Here is a 17,519-nt window from a genome sequence, read left to right as displayed (position 1 = left end):
GGAGGGAGAAATGTACAAAATGGAATACTGTATAGCTAGAAAAGGGAATGAAGAAGATCTTTACATACTGCATGGTGGGATCTCCAGGATAGAATGTTAAGTGAAAAAAACAAGGTAAAGAAAACATACAACATATGTTATCATTTACCTAAGAAGAGGACACTAGGGATATAAATATTTTATATCTTGATATAATATATAAAATACATTCATATACCCAGCCTCCCTTCTTATGTAAATGATAACACTAAATTTTTAGCATACATGTTAAAAAATAAAAGGATAAACCTCAAATTAAACTGTATTATTAAATAACAAAATAAACAGCTTCCTCTACAACCAACAACAAAAAAGTCAACCAAATCCTGATCTGTGCCAGCTGCTGCTTGGACAAACCCACATTCCAAATGAAATCTTAAAGGATGGGGGCGCCTGGGTGGCACAGCGGTTAAGCGTCTGCCTTCGACTCAGGGCATGATCCCGGCGTTATGGGATCGAGCCCCACATCAGGCTCCTCCGCTATGAGCCTGCTTCTTCCTCTCCCACTCCCCCTGCTTGTGTTCCCTCTCTCGCTGGCTGTCTCTACCTCTGTCAAATAAATAAATAAAATCTTTAAAAAAAAAAAAAAAGAAAGAAAGAAATCTTAAAGGATAGGTACCGTGGACAGATGTTATTTCAACTTACCTAGTATCTACTGCCCTTCTGCTAACAGCAAGCTTTAGTTTTTGTTTAGCAGAATCACCCCCTCACCACTCGCTTTCAATTCATGTTATTTGAGTGGGGCTGGCCCTACAACAGGCTAAACTAATAGAGGTACATCAAAGATTTTGGCTTCAGCTATTGGAAAAGCAGTATTTTTTTCATTCTGGTTTTTTAAAAAATACAAATTTCCAAACATGTTGCATATCCCTTCTATCGTGGGCCTTATGCTTGAATCAATCATCAGGTCTGTTTAACTCTTACTTCACAACTATTCTCATGTCTGTCTCTTTCTTCTCCTGGCTACCAACCTGGGGGGGAGGGGGAGCACTTAACTCTCAATTTGTTCCAAATATAAAGAAACAGTAAAGAGCAGACAAGCCTTGCTGATTGCCCAGGCACTACCACTTACTACAGTATAACCTCAGAGGAATTACTTACTCTAAGTCTAGGCATCTTTATCTGGAATAATACCACCTCTCTCATGCGGGTGGCAGAACAAATAAGTCAATATAGAGTATGTATTCAGCACAGTGGTGGGGACATAGTTAACATACAAAACAATGTATCACCATCATCCCCCAAAATTCATCTCTTAGACTCAAACTCAAAACACAGAAAAAGTTTTGTGTACATAATGTTTATAATTAAAATAAGAAAAAAACTATAGGGGGTGCCTGGGTGGCTCAGTAGGTTAAGTGTCTGCCTTGGGCTCAGGTCATAATCTCAGGGTCTTGGAATAGAGAGCCCTGCATCAGGCTCGCTACTCAGCAGAGAGTCTGTTTCTCCTTCTCCCACTTCCCCTCCCCACTTCTCGTGCACTCTCTCATATAAATAAATAAAATCTTTAAAGAAAAAAACTATAGTCCAACTATGAAGGGATAATTAAGTAAATTATATAATAAAAGTAATAATAGTAATAGCCAATGCTTATACACACTTATTATGTGCCAAGTACTCCATTCTTAGTGTTTTAAATGTACTAATACATTCATCCTCACAGCAATCCTATGAGGTAGGTAGTACAATAATACTTTTTTCACTGTGTGAAAACTGATGCAGAGAGAGGTTAAGTGAAGTGCTCCAGGTAACGGTGGGGCTAATATATGAATCTAGGCACCAGGCTCCAGAGTCCATGTCCTTAGCCACTACACCTTGCTACCTCTCCAATGAACTTTAAAAATTCACTCTCCAAATTTAAAAATTATAGGTACCAGGAGTTTTAATAACAGTATAAGGATATTTGTATGCTAAAATGTTGTGTAAAAAGGCATGATACAAAATTATACTATATAGTATCATCAGTAATGTACACGTCTTTTGGATGGTGGGATTAGGGAAAAAATATGCCCTTCCTTATGCTCTCCTATACCATATAATTTATACAATTAAAATGTAGTATGTTTATGAGAGACTATGGACTATGGGAAACAAACTGAGGGCCTCAGAGGGGAGAGGGGTGGGGGAATGGGATAGACTGGTGATGGGTAGTAAGGAGGGCACGTATTGGTGCCCTGGGTGTATATGCAACTAATGAATCATCGAACTTTATATCGGAAACCGGGGATGTACTGTATGGTGACTAACATAATATAATAAATATTATATAATATTTATTATATATTATATAATATTATATAATATATAATAAATATAATACAATAAAAATCATTTTTAAAAAAAGTAGGATGTTTAAGATCAGAAAGTAATTTGCAAAATAAATTCTTACTCTATGTTAAGCATCTGAACTCTCACTTGGAATTCACTTCTGTTGCATTTCAGCCATACCTATAGGACAAACCTCAATGGATCAAGTTTATAATCTAACAACCTGACTCTTATACGTAGATGACTAGTAAAAATAAATAATGGGAATAATGACCAGGAGAGAAAGATGAAAGGATATGTAGAAGTAAATCTCTTCTTATAAAAATGTGATAACTATAGAAAGGCATTAAAGAACAGATAAGTAAGAGTACTAATCACAGAGCAGAAATCAGTTGCATTCAGAAAGAAAAGCTTTTGTCCCTAAATTTTTACCTACTAATGTTCTGTATTTGATTAGAGAATTTGTAAAGTGCTGTGTGTTATAAATTTGAAATATTCCGTGTTATGTTACTAGAAATCTTCAGAAAACATCCTTCATAACCAAAGATAAAGGCAAAATAAGAAAGAAGCAACTACAAAATGCTTACATTTTTACAACACAAATGACAAATAAGGCAAGAAGCCAAAAAGAATCTGACAAATGAAGCAAAGATTGGGCTAAGATCAAATTGTATCTAGGTAATGCCAGGTAGGGCCTCAGATGCAGGCCCCGCATCATGTGTTAATAACATTATAATATATTATGTCAAAAGCAAATGGTAATCAGAGGCAGAGAGACATGTGACTTTGGCTTCTATGAACTGCCTCTACTGATGAGCAATCATGTCTACCTGATCCCTCAATTGTTCATCCTGCGCCCTGGCTACTGCCAAAAAGGTCAAACCTTCCACAAATAGTAATATTTAGGAGAGGAAGTCATTAACTTTGCAGACTAATGACATTCAAATTTAATGACCCCAAATATAACTGGTCTCTAAACATTGCTTACAAATTTTTATAGTTTTATACTTAGCCTTCATGAGCAACATCTCCCACTATCCTCAGCAACTATTTCAAATCTCAGGTGTTATTCTTTTCACTCAGTAGAACTCACTTTTTACTTAACCCTGAAAACTGAAGCAACCGCATGATTGCCCCAACTTTCCACTTGCCTTATCCCCAGGGGAACTCACCTCTATCTCTGTCTACTCTTCCTTCCTACAGTCTCCTCAGGGGATGAGGTGGCCATTCTCTTATTCAAGGCAACACTTCTAACCTCCTCTAGGTACTTTGCTTAATCAATTCCTCAGAAAACTGTTTCTGTTTTATCTCACTTGGGAAAGGGAGGCAACAGACCACATAAGAACAAGATACTGAAGAGAGGACATCTCTAAGTATGCAAAGTAAAAAGAACATATACAAAAGATAAAAAACATAAAAGATTAAAATATCAATCCAGAAGTTTCAACATCCAACTAGTAAGAGTCCCATAAAAAGAGAATAAAGAAAATATAGGAGAAAAGTATTGTAATAGCTTTCTATTGCTATTTAACAAATTACCCCAAAATTCAGTGGCTTAAACCAACATTTGTTATCTCACACAGTTATTGAGGGTCAGGAACCTAGAAGCAGCTTAGCTGAATGGTTCTGGTTCCGGATCTCTTACGAGATTGCTATCAAGCTAACAACCCATCTGAGGGCTTAACTGGAGGTGGAAGTTTCACAACCAAGCTCACTAACATGACTGTTGGCGAGAGGCCTCAGTCTCTCTCCAGACAGGCCTCTCCATAGGGCTGGTCATAACATGGCAGCTGGCTTTCTTCCAGAATGACTAAGCCAAGAGAGAGAGATAACAATCAAAACAGAAGCCACAATGTCTTCCACAACCTAATCTCAGAAATGACATAGTACTACTTCTACCATATTCCAATGGTCATGCACACCAATTCTGGTGCAATGTGAAAGAAGACTACAGGACACAAATACCAGGAGGCATGGATCATTTGAGGGTCACCCTGGAGGATGACTAGTTATCAAAAAAAATCATAGGGTATTTTTTTGCTGGAGCTTCAGAGACATGAATCTTCAGACTGAAAAGTCCCATTAAGTACTAAGGAAAATGAAAAAAAGATCCACCTAGATACAAATCATAAAATTTTAGATCTCTTGGGGGACCTGGCTCGCTCAGTTGATAGAGTTTGTGACTCTTGATCTCAGGGTTGTGAGTTCAAACCACATATTGGGTGTGAAGCCTACATAAAATAAAAGTGTTGGGGCAGGGGGTTGGGGGGAGTTTACCTACAAAGGAAGAAGAATCAATTACCACCAGACTTCTCATCAAATGCATAGTAAAAGACAAGGAGTATTTCTCTAACATTTGTGAGAAAGAATGTGTATCAACCTGGAATTATACACTCATCCAAATGAAAAATCAAGCATGAGAGCAAACTACAGTGCCATCCATAAGCATTATTAGGTACACGTTTGTGGCTGAATGCCAATAAAACAAGATCCAAAAAAGAGAGATGATATAAGATGCAGGAAACCACTCCAGAGCAAATGGATGAGACTGGAACAGAATTACATGCAAAGGACAGTATGACTGAGTAGGCAGAATAACAGAGATATCATAAAGGCACATGAGTTAAGAAAAAAATAACAGCTGAAAACTTCGAGAAAAACAAAGACGATATAACAAAGTAATGGCTCAAGCAGAAATGTATGAAGGGTAGTATGGTTTTAGCAATTGAGAAACCATAAGAAATGGGACTATATATGTTCTATATACAATCTCCTTAAAGTAGTCTAGGAGTCAGGCCACCGGACTCAAAAAAAAAAAAAAAAATGTAAATGAATCCTAGCACACTACTTTTAGTTCTGTACTCAACAACATTGAAAAAGTCATATTATTTCTCGGGGCACCTGGGTGGCTCAGTCAGTTAAGCATCTGTGTTCGGCTCAGGTCATGATCCCAAGGTCCTGGGATCAAGCCCCGAGTCAGGCTCCCTGCTCAGCGGGGAGTCTGTTTCTCCCTCTCCCTCTGTCCCTCCTCCTGCTCGTGTTTTCTCTCACCCTCCTCTCTCTCAAAAAATAAACACTTATTTAAAAAATAAATAAAATTTATTTTAATCTAAAAAAATTTTTTTAAGTCATATTATTTCTCAACATTTAAGGTCAACCTTTGGATGGAACACTTGATTGTGACTGCAAAAGAAAATGTTAACAACCCTAACGATTTAAAAATAAATAACTGATAAAGCAAAAGGTAGAGATGAGGAAAGGAAAAATAAAAGGAAAAATAGGGCTGCTTATTAATTCACTTTATATGAAGGGGTATGAAGAAACTAGCTATAGGAGAATAATTAATATACATTATAATTATATCTGATATGTAAAAAAATATTAATTATGAATTTCTTGAAAGAAGGAAAAGAAGATATGGAAAAAGGAAAAGTAGTGTCAATGAACTAAATCCTCATCTTTCCTATGAGAAAGTCAACTGATACTAAATTATCTGATAAACAGTATTCTTTACAACAAAGTTATGTCCTGAACATAAACTCATCTGTCGATGGTTCAGAAGACATTATATCTAGACTAACTCCCTCCCCACTTCTCTTCTGGATTTGATTATGTGTACCTGAGAATGTACTTTTGTACAGAAATACTATGTCATGTCTGAGATTACATTGTGCAAGAATGCATGCATGTCTGAATGCATGTATGTGCATACACTTTAAATGCACAACTTTATTTCAGCGTTTCTGTCTAAAAGTTTAAAAAAGGAAAAAATCACTGGAATGCAAGAGGTAGTCAGGAAAGGGAGTATCCTGGGTAACTGAAGACTGAGATTAACTGAAATTTAATCTATTCTTCCAAGGTTTGTAAAAAAATTACTCATAGCTATCTACTATCATACAGGAAAATGGCATCCCCTCTCACTGTACAAATGCTAACGCTAATCCTAATGGAAGTGAGAAGTGCAACTAATTTTAAGAACTACTGAAGGGGTAACAGAAGGAGGAGGCACTAAAAGTATTTGAAAGCTATTTTTAAAATCTTAGAATAATTTCACAGGAAAAATCAGAATAAGTAAACAGATGTTGGTGAACCTCACAAATCTAAAGGACAATCTAATAGAGGAAAATAGAGGATATTGTATTGCTACCATCAGAAAGAACTTTCTAACAATTACAACTATGCAACAACAGAATAAACTGCCTATAACAGTCTGATTCTCTATCACTCTATTGTTTAAAGACTAGAATTCATCTGTCTGTAATGTTGAAAACTGGTGAAAAACTGAAAGAGATAATCCCTGAAGTACTACGTGTCATTATAAGAGCTCTAAACTAATAAATTTTAACTTACCAACATCCATTGCAGTTTCCATGAAGCTTTTCTGTCGTGAAGCAAACTCTGCAAGCAATTTCTGCTGCCTCTCTCTAGCCTTTTGTCGCCTGGATTAAACAGAAATAAACTGATAAGTATCAGACATATTTAAGACTTACTATATTTCAGGAGTTTATACTGTACGAAAAGCCTCTGGCACACAGTTGAGGATAACCTGAGAGAATATTCAAGTAGACTCCCGCTGAGCACGTAGCCCGATATGGGTCTCAATCCCATGACCCATGAGATCATGACCTGAGCCGAAACCAAGAGTCAGACACTTAACCAACTAAACCACCCAGGTGCCCCTCCACTGTTTGAAAATGGTTTGAAGATCACTGGCTTAAATAGGTAAAAATAAAAGCCAAGATTTACTCTAAAATGTGAAATAATTAAAGTAGAAAATTTGGATTTCCAACAACACAATTTCCTAAGTATATGTCAGTTGGTAGCAAGAGTAAGAAAAGTCTTTTTAGCAAGGAACCCACAATTTACCCCAGGCACAAATAACAACAAACTGGTTGCTAGAAGAAGCTAGGATGTTTAGATATAAACAGTATTTAAAGATAAGAATAGTTAGATTTACTGTTACATTAAGAACAGGTCTTTCCTAAAAGAGAATGAGCAGAAGCCAGTGAATTTCCCAGTTTCTACTAAGAAATATTCCAAGTTTATTTTGTTTCAAGTAAAAAAAATATAAGAGTCTCAAATACGACATAAAGAATAAAACTATATTCCAAGCCTAAGCATAAATATTCCTTTGGATTAATTCATCGATTATGAATTATTATTTATCCTTTATCTACTTCCAAAGAGTATTTTAATTTGAGGCTGGCTGCAAAACAAAACAAAACAAAACAAAACACCAAACCACACACACAAAACACAATACAACAGGACTATAACATAACAATAAGAAAATAAAAGTAAACTAATAAAGAAAGAAGATAGGCTTCCCTAGATTTGGGGATGCTAACAATACTAGTGAGCATAAAAATTTTACCCCCAGCAAAGAAAGGTTAAAATAGTAATCTAAAACAAGAGGGGAGGAGGAAGAAGAAAAAGAAAAATGTTAAAATATAAGTTCTACATTAGCTCATCGAAAGAGACAAACTTTTTACTTAAAACTCAAAAAAGGATTTATCATAACCTATGATACAAAGGACATTAAAAACATGACAGATAACCTGAAACTAATATTATACTGGATGTTAACTAACTGGAATTTAAATAAAAACTTTAAAAATTAAACAATAAAAAAATTCTAAAAAACCATAATAGAGCATATTAGAGCAGTCTTTTAGTGACTATTTATTATATTAATATACTATAATAGTCAAAGCACAATATTAAAATGAGATTCTAAGAAGTCATTTCTACAGGAAACCTAAAAGAATTCTTTCATTAATCTGAAATGATTCAAGGATATAGAATATAGAATTACAAGAATGCTAATAGTAATTTTTAGATTATTCACATATCCGTTCCCACCCAATTAGTGGAGATAATCATTACCAGGTATAAAGTCAAGTACTTCGGTCTGCCTTACCATGAGGAGTTACATATTTTTGCCAATAGTATTCAAATGATTTTTAACAGTGCTTTTCTAATATTTACTTTAAATATAATTTAGGATCTGCTGAAGAAAAGTCACCTTATTCTTCTGTAACTACAACTCTTAGTTTTGAGCTAAAGTATTTTTATCCAGGTTGATCACTTACATTTTCCTGATAATAGCCATTTCAAAAAAATTAAATCTACTTCTGACCTCTCTTCCCTTGGGGAGGTGGGTAGAGACAGTAGCTTAGCACCAGGTGCCATGATCCAACAGCCTAACACAAGAGGTCATTCTTGTGGGAAAGGTTACAAAAAATTGATTACATACAAATGTGATGATTTAAAAAGTAATATCTTCTGACGATTATGGTTGCCAGGTTTCTCACTGTGGGAGCAGAGTTACAAGTATGGAAAGAGAAAACAAGAATGACTCCTCTGGTGTTAGACTGGAATTGGAATTATCAGGGTGAACTCAAGAGTTTCTAATACCACTCTCCCTGCTCCCTCCAACTCCCCCCCCAACACACACACACACACACACACACACACACACACACACACACACACCTTTTCCTAGTTCTGTCCACTATGAGTGACTGCAAATAGTTATATTCCTTAGAATAAGCACGTGGATTGTGGCTTCTAAATAAAAAATAACCAGAACTCCTTGGAGAAATGGCTAGTTCCAAATACAAGATGAACCTGGCTGTCTTCTTGCCCCGGAAAAAAAGAAAATACTCAAAGAATGATGGGGATACATCAAAAGAACATAGAAACCAGCAGGAACAATCTGAGTATCAAAATGAATAGCAGGGTATGAGATTGCAACCCATAAAATAAAATAGGAATCCATACGTCCAAGTTGACCGAAATATATGCATAAAATGAAAGTTGGTGAGAAACAGCATATTGCAGCATCTCAAAGTATCTCTCCATAAATTACATATTAATTACAAAGGGGGAAAAAAAGATACTTGACAGTGAAGAAGTCCAGCAGACAACCCCTTAATCAAGTGATCAAAATTAATCCCCAAATGAAACAAACTAAAATCATGTGACACCTGATGGGGATACAATCAGAAGAAAATTAACAACTCCTCCTTGATATTCCTGCCAATAACGCCTAACCTGAATCTAAACATAAGGAGACACAGATAAGCCCAAATTGAGGGACATTCTACAGTGTTACTGCCCTCTGTTCTTCAAAAGTGACAAGGTCAAGAAAATGAAGGAAAGACTGAAGAAACCAATTCCAATTGAAGGAAACCAAAGAGACACAACAACCAAATGTAATGAGTGATTCTGTAATGGATTTTTTGGTTATAAGAAACACTATTGGGACAACTATCAAAACTTGGGATCTAAAGATTTTATCAGACTCAAACAAAATGTCGATTTCCTTATTTTAAAAGTTGTATTGTGATATATATACATATACATATATATGTACATATAATCCTTAGTTCTAGGAAATACACGCTAAAATATTCCAAGGTAAAGCAACTTATTCTGAAATGGTCTAAGAAGTTCTTTGTACTATCCTTGAAACATTTCAATAAGTTTGAAATTTCTTCAAAATAAAAAGGTTTTAAAAATTAAACCCATCCTTTATTTAAGATCTGTAAAGAACTTATCAAACTCAACAACCAAAAAACAAATAATCCAGTCAAGAAATGGGCAGAGGACATGAACAGACAGACACTTCTCCAAAGAAGACATACAAATGGCCAACAGACACATGAAAAAATGCTCCATATCACTTGGCATCAAGAAAATACAAATCAAAACCACAATGAGACACCACCTCACACCAGTCAGAATGGCTAAAATTAACAAGTCAAGAAACAACAAATGTTGGCAAGGATGTGGAGAAAGGGAAACGCTTTTATACTGTTGATGGGAATGTAAGCTGGTGCAGCCACTCTGGAAAACAGTATGGAGGTTCCTCAAAAAGTTAAAAATAGAGCTACCCTATGACCCAGCAATTGCACTACTGCATATTTACCCCAAAGATACAAATGTAGTGAAAAGAAGGGCCATATGCACCCCAATGTTCATAGCAGCATTGTCCACAATAGCCAAACATTGGAAGGAGCCAAGATGCCCTTCAACGGACGAATAGATAAAGAAGATGTGGTCCATATATACAATGGAATATTACTCAGCCATCAGAAAGAATGATTACCCAACATTTGTATCAACATGGATGGGACTGGAGGAAATTAGGCTAAGTGAAATAAGTCAGGCAGAGAAAGACAATTATCATATGGTTTCACTCATTTGTGGAACATAAGGAATAGCAGGGAGATCGTTTGGAGAAGGAAGGTTAAAATCAAGGGGGGATAAACAGAGGGGAAAATGAACCACAAGAGACTATGCACTCCGGGAAACAAACTGAGGATTTTAGAGGGGAGTGGGGTGGGGGGATGGGCTAGCCCAGTGAAGGGTATTAAGGAGGGCACGTATTGCATGGAGCCCTGGGTGTTACACACAAACAATGAATCATGGAACACTACATCAAAAACTAATGATGTACTGTATGGTCACTAACATATCATTAAAAAAAAAAGATTTAGCTCATAAAATTTAAAAAAAGGGGGGGGTAAAAATAGAGCTACCCTACGACCCAGCACTTGCACTACTAGGGATCTACCCCAGAGATACAAATGTAGTGATCCGAAGAGGCACCTGCACCCCAATGTTTATAGCAGCAATGTCCACAATAGCCAAACCATGGAAAGAGCCCAGATGTCCATCGACAGATGAATGGACAAAGAAGATGTGGTATATTATATACAATGAAATATTACTCAGCCATAAAAAAAAAAATGAAATCTTGCCATTTGCAACAACATGGATGGAACTAGAGTGTATTATGCTAAGTGAAATAAGTCAATCAGAGAAAGACAATTATCATATGGTTTCACTCATCTGTGGAATATAAGAAACAGTGCAGAGGATCACAGGGGAAGGGAGGGAAAACACTGTATGGGATGAAATCAGAAAGGGAGACAAACCATGAGAGACTCTTAACTATAGGAAACAAACTGAGGGTTGCTGGAGGGGAGGTGGGTGGAGGGATGGGGTAACTGAGTGATGGGCATTAAAGTGGGCACGTGATGTGATGAGCACTGGGTGTTATATACAACTGATGAATTACTGAACCCTACATCTGAAACTAATGATGTACTTACTATATGTTGGCTAAGTGTATTTAAATTAAAAAAAAAAATTAGGGGCGCCTGGGTGGCACAGCGGTTAAGCGTCTGCCTTCGGCTCAGGGCGTGATCCCGGCGTTACGGGATCGAGCCCCACATCAGGCTCCTCCGCTATGAGCCTGCTTCTTCCTCTCCCACTCGCCCTGCTTGTGTTCCCTCTCTCACTGGCTGTCTCTATCTCTGACGAATAAATAAATAAAATATAAAAAAAATAAATAAATAAAATAAATAAATAAATAAATAAATTTAAAAAAAAAATTAAATACATCCTCAAAGGACAAAAATTTGCCACCGTAGAAGAAATGGCAACAAAGATGTTCTAGAGATGCTCAAAAACAACAGCACTGACAGAATACATGTTTGGTCTCCTAATCACTACTCTAAATTAGAAGTTTCTTATGCTTCTTTAACTAAAACAATCAGTTATGCCACTCTATAAACCACCTTTACATGTACATTTAGAATATAGCCATAAAAGAATATTTCAAACAACAATTCCATATATTAAACATAAAGAAACCTCAAATGTAACTGCTTGGCACTAGTATTAAAATGCATGTCTACTCTCCCACAACCACATGAGCATGGAAGATTGTAAGCTCCAGATAATTATAGCTGTCAGCTTAATGTTAGCCTTGTGAGACCAGAGAACCAGTCATACCACACCTACACTTCGACATACAGAAACAGTGAGTAAATAAATGAATGCTGTTTTAAGCTGTTTAAAGAAAAAAATTCTATACTAGCTTTCTACGATTTGCAGAAAAAAAATGTCAATTATTCTTCCCTTGTGAATTTTTTATTAATTTAGGTAATTCTTTTCTAAAATTGGGCATAAATGTGAATAAAAATGAAAAGACAAATAAGTTCTGGCAGATTCAGTACAACTCAGGAATTTTTCATTATTATCCCAGAGGTGGAGACACTGAGATTGCACATTGTTATAACCATCTAAAGGCTTCCTTCCTATTTGTATCTTGTTTTCTATGGAGTTACTATTATGAAAGTGAGGCCAAGTTTGTCCATAGGTGAGGTAGCTGGGAATGGATCACTATTAAGTGTTTATAAACTGTTTGGCCTTTATTATGAAATTTAATCCAAAATCCAAAATAAATTGAGAGAAGATAATGTGAGAAGCATAGTGAGACTCAAATAAATTCATCTTAATCCTTAGCTGTCTGCTATAGCATTAGCTTCAAGGCCTTGTCAATATCATCACCATCACCACTCAAAGGAAACAAAGCCCAAAAGAGAAAAAAACAAAAAACAAAAAAACAACTTTTTTCAGAGTATTATTTATTACAATAGCATTAGAGCCTTTGTAAAAATAGCATCTGAACTACTCCAGTATCACATCTATTACTCATAGATGAGTATTAATTATATTATGAGTAATAATTATAAAATAATTATTTATTATGAGTATTAATTATAAAATAAGCCAAAATAATAAAATAAATTTTGATTTACTAAAAGTTTATCTTCTTTAAAAAGAGACATTATTCTATAACTAAGAAAATATCACCAATTTACGAGGTTAACAAAAATTAAAATTTTACCTCACGTTTCAACCTTCTAATTTTATCAGTAGATCCATTAACTCTTAGACAGTCACTGATTCAAAATTAATGAATTGTCATATAAATTATGTTATTTATAACAACTCCTATTTATGAAGTACTGTGAGAAATAAAACTCTCCTACATTCTTTTTTTCCCCCAAGATTTATTTATTTGAGAGACAGAGAAAGACAGCAGGAGTACAAAGAAGGGGCAGAAGGAGAGGGAGAAGCAGACTCCTCAAGGAGCAGGGAGCCCAATGTGGGGCTCGATCCCAGGACCTGGGATCATGACCTGAGCCAAAGGCAGCTGCTTAACCAACTGAGCCACCTAGGTGCCGCTCTCCTACGTTCTTAATAAACTGAAGGCTTCTGAATATACTTTTAATATAAATTATCTGTAACAAATTTACATCAGAAATGAAGTACAACTATACACGTGATTTAAATTGCTCCTGATATAGATACCAAAGGATGACCTCCTAACTACTGAATCTAAGGGAACTGCCAATCTTATCTGAACTTTTGTAGCATAATATCGCTAAGTTTCTTCCTTTCTCAACCCCCTTGAACACCACTCTCTACAGTGTTCCTCCTCTTCTACTCTAGCCATCCCTTTTCAGTCACCTTTATGGGTACTCCTTCCTCAGTCATTCCCTTTAATGTTTCTTCCTTATTCTATAAAAGTTCTATAGTAAGTGTTCTCATTTCTTACTATACACACTCTTCCATATATAAGCCTTTAACTACAACCTATATGCCCACATCTAAAGCGCTAACTCAGGGGCGCCTGGGTGGCACAGCAGTTAAGCGTCTGCCTTCGGCTCAGGGCGTGATCCCGGTGTTATGGGATCGAGCCCCACATCAGGCTCTTCCGCTATGAGCCTGCTTCTTCCTCTTCCACTTCCCCTGCTTGTGTTCCCTCTCTCACTGGCTGTCTCTCTCTCTGTCAAATAAATAAATAAAATCTTTAAAAATAAATAAATAAATAAATAAAAATTAAAAAAAATAAAGCGCTAACTCAGAATTCTCCCCTAAGTCTCAAACCCTTTACCTGACTGGACATCTCCACCTGGATGTCCTCTTTAAACTCAGTAATGTACACAACTGAGCGTATCAGCTTTACTGCTAAGCCTAAGCCGCTCTTATCTTGGTCCTTCTCTATCCTCCCCTATCTTGGTAAACAGGAACATTACCCAAGAAAGATTTTTATTTTTAATCAACAAATATTACAATTTAACAGGGGCGTCTGGCTGGCTAGGTTGGTAGAGCATGCAACTCTTGATCTCGGGGTCAAGAATTTGAGCCCCACATTAGGGGTAGAGTTCACTTAAAAAATTTTTTTTTAACCTAAAAAATTTTTTAAATACATTATGATTTAACAACAAATTAAAAGCAACCTAAAGTTACAAAAGCTAGAGCCATAAGTATGTTTTAAAACATTACTTGCTTAATAACTAATAATCATTTGTTGGAAAGACTGGAAAAGACCAAAAAAACTAAAACAATTAAATGTTTATTCTGAGAAATATTTAAAATATATATTTTTAAATCTTCTATTCACATTTAAAGTGCAATTGGTAAGTTTTTTAAAATAGCAGCAGAATTATTAGATAACCTACTAGCAGCAAATTTTTCTAAAAGGGCCTGCCTACAAGTTTAGGGTAGTAATTTAATGTTGGAGTCATAAACTCTTGTCTTCTCACCCCCAACTAACTCAAGGATAATACATGCCCAAGCACTACGTTAGGTTGCTTCTATCTTACAAACAAATCAGCTATGATTATAGCTGTTGAACATCCAGGTGACTAGCCTCAGATGGCAAAAAAAAAAGGGGGTATATCAAAATCTTCAAATGTACCATACATGTTTAAAACACTGAAAATAAAAATTACCTTTCTTCTTTGTCCAATGTTTTCTTCTCTGCTGCAGTGATTTTTTTGGGTGGTACAGGAGGGGTCACTTTTCTACATATCTCTTCAATGATGCGTTTGTTCATTCTGCTTTGCAATGCAGCTTTCAGTAAGATTCTTTCTACTGCAGTTATACCATCTCCATGATTATATTTAGGAATTTCTGGTTGGATTAAAATTTCTATGTCATCAAGCCAAGGAGGATAGTAGGAGTTTTGTTTTCCTGAGAGTTTGTGATGAAGTTTAATTAGCAAAGACAATATGCTTTCTTTAATTTCCAAAATGGCTGTGGTTAACTGTGGAGCCGAACCAGGAGCAGACCATTTACTTGAAGTTTTGGGACGAACCACCTGATTTGCTTCACTGCTACTGCGATTGATGATCTCTTGAAACTTCTTTCTACGTTCTGCTACTAAGCTGAAAACTTGAGCTGTACCAGAATTCTACCATTAAAAAAGAGAAAGAAAAATCGGGAGAAGTTATTCAATGTTAAGTGTAAAAACATATTAGCACTACAATGTTCAAAGTTTCATCTGAGCATTTATTCAATAGATTTGCCCTTTGAGTAAGTCTGTCCCTTCACTTCTCTTACATATATTTAGCCTCACTCAATCTGGAAACAATTCTGAGGAGAAAGGTGGTTATCCACAATAACACCTCTTTCTCAGCCTCCTAGGCCTACCTACCAGGAAAAATAGACAAAGCCTGCGTAGTAGTTATAGCCATATTAAAAAGGAATCATACACGAAGTTCCTCGCCAGTTTATAGGAATAAAAGATGTTCCACCCCACTATTCATCAAGAATACTATACTCATCTAATATAACATTGTGTGTCAACTATACTTCTATTTAAAAAAAAAAGAATACTACACTCTTTACTAACTTCTACAAGACTGCTACATTTTCTAGTTAATTATAAATTTTTTCTGAAATTAATGAATCTGAACTGCTAATTAATTTCATTTTAAAGGACTTCAAAGTTTGAAAATTACTTCTAACAAACAGTTACTAAGAGGAAATATAAAGATGAAAAATCAAACTGATCTGTGTCATATTTGAATATCACTATAATTTCTTATTGGAACAGATTTTTAAAACATTTCTCGCAGTAATTTCTCGTCTAAATAGTCTTTTTGTTAAAGCAGTCAAACTGCATCAGAGCTCTTAGAAATCATCTCTTAATTAAGATAAGAGTCAGTTTAATGGATTTAATTTTTTTAAGCAAGCATTGAAAGGATGCTCCAATATCAGTTGAGCTTTTATGGACTAAATTATAGTATATGCTATTTTTTAACAACCGAACTGGTTTTCAAAGTACTCTGTACCAACATTAGAGGCAAAAGCTCCTCTTACTAAGATTCCAATTTAATCAAAATTCTTTATGGTGCTCACAGCAAAAACATGTTGTCAAAGGCAAAGAAAGCTCCTATAAATGGACTCTACTAAGAGAAACGTCTGATTCAGTGCTCTCTACCCACAAAGATAGATTGTAGGGATTAGAGGTGTTTAAGTTTAGTTACTTGGCATGTCATTTCAAGATTTTTCATTTCTGCCTTTTAAAAATTAGTTAATTAAGCTACATGCAATGAAAAAGCTGATTTTCAAACTAAATCCAAATACACAATATAGTAAGATTTGTGTGGGCTTATTTTATCAAAGTTAATTAATTGCCATAGAAGCAAAAAAAAGAAATCTGTAAATGGGCATGCTGCCAGCAATTAAATATTAAATTTATTCTGATTTAGGAAACATTCATTTTTAAGATGTTAGTAACAATGCCAAATGCAAACAGACCCAAATGTGCTGCTTATAATTTGTCCAAAATCCTAAGGAAAACCCACTATTAAACACTAAGTATTATTTTTTTAACTTCAATAATATGAATTTTCTTTAAAATTAAGCCTAAATCACTATATAAAAACACACACACAGTAAACTTTTTTTTAATTTAACCATATTAAACACACACATATACACACAAATACTTCAAAGTGTTTGTCCGATTTCCAGTTAAAGCCATATTGCTAGTTAATGCAAATATCATATACATCTACCTCTCTTTGAAGAACTTTTGGCCTTCGTGAACTCTGGCAGATTAAAGGAAAAAGATGGGTGAGGCAGAAGTTGCTTAGATGTATCAGAGGAAACAAAAGACAATTTAAAGTTACCTATGACATATTTTCTTTTGAGTATCATAGGATGATCTAAACACTATACCCCAACATAACATAAGAGTCTTTCCTTTCATCTTTCTCTCTTCTACACTTACTTGTAAAGAACTCAAGCTGTCAGAGCTGGTACTTGCAAGTGAGTCTCTCTTCACTTCCGGAGCAGTCTCTGGAACTCTCACCCGAACATAGTTTATAAAGTGTCGCATGTTTGACACTAAGTTACTGCCAGGAAACCAACTGTCATGACAACGTTCTGGTCCACACACTGATGCCTAAAACATGAACATAATGAATATGAAACCTTGCCAAGTCAGGTCTAATGTACATGGTAGATGTAACCAGCCCAAATAAGTATCCACTGTCTGTCTGTCTTCTGAACCCTTTACAGTCTCATCTTCAAATTACAAAGTGCTAATAAACCCA

General features: G+C 35.5%; 1 protein-coding gene across 8 annotated transcripts in view; it reads right to left on the bottom strand.

Annotated features, from left to right (window-relative positions):
- UBR3 (ubiquitin protein ligase E3 component n-recognin 3) overlaps window positions 1–17,519 on the bottom strand; it is a 228,447-nt gene that overhangs the window by 114,894 nt on the left and 96,034 nt on the right. For 5 of the 8 annotated variants that reach the window (XM_044381496.3, XM_048213900.2, XM_044381493.3 and 2 more), the window contains exons 22-25: window positions 17,195–17,368; window positions 16,980–17,012; window positions 14,907–15,367; window positions 6,658–6,746 (exon numbers count right to left, since the gene is read on the bottom strand). In XM_044381496.3, the coding sequence (XP_044237431.1) occupies window positions 6,658–6,746; window positions 14,907–15,367; window positions 16,980–17,012; window positions 17,195–17,368 (757 nt within the window). The remainder of the gene's footprint in view (window positions 1–6,657; window positions 6,747–14,906; window positions 15,368–16,979; window positions 17,013–17,194; window positions 17,369–17,519) is intronic. The other 3 variants (XM_026492588.4, XM_026492589.4, XM_026492590.4) reach the window with 1 other exon arrangement.

Source organism: Ursus arctos, unplaced genomic scaffold (genome assembly GCF_023065955.2).
Source record: "Ursus arctos isolate Adak ecotype North America unplaced genomic scaffold, UrsArc2.0 scaffold_1, whole genome shotgun sequence".
Taxonomy (NCBI): domain Eukaryota; kingdom Metazoa; phylum Chordata; class Mammalia; order Carnivora; family Ursidae; genus Ursus; species Ursus arctos.
Note: the sequence above shows the minus strand (reverse complement) of the source record. Positions and strands in the feature narration are given on the sequence as shown.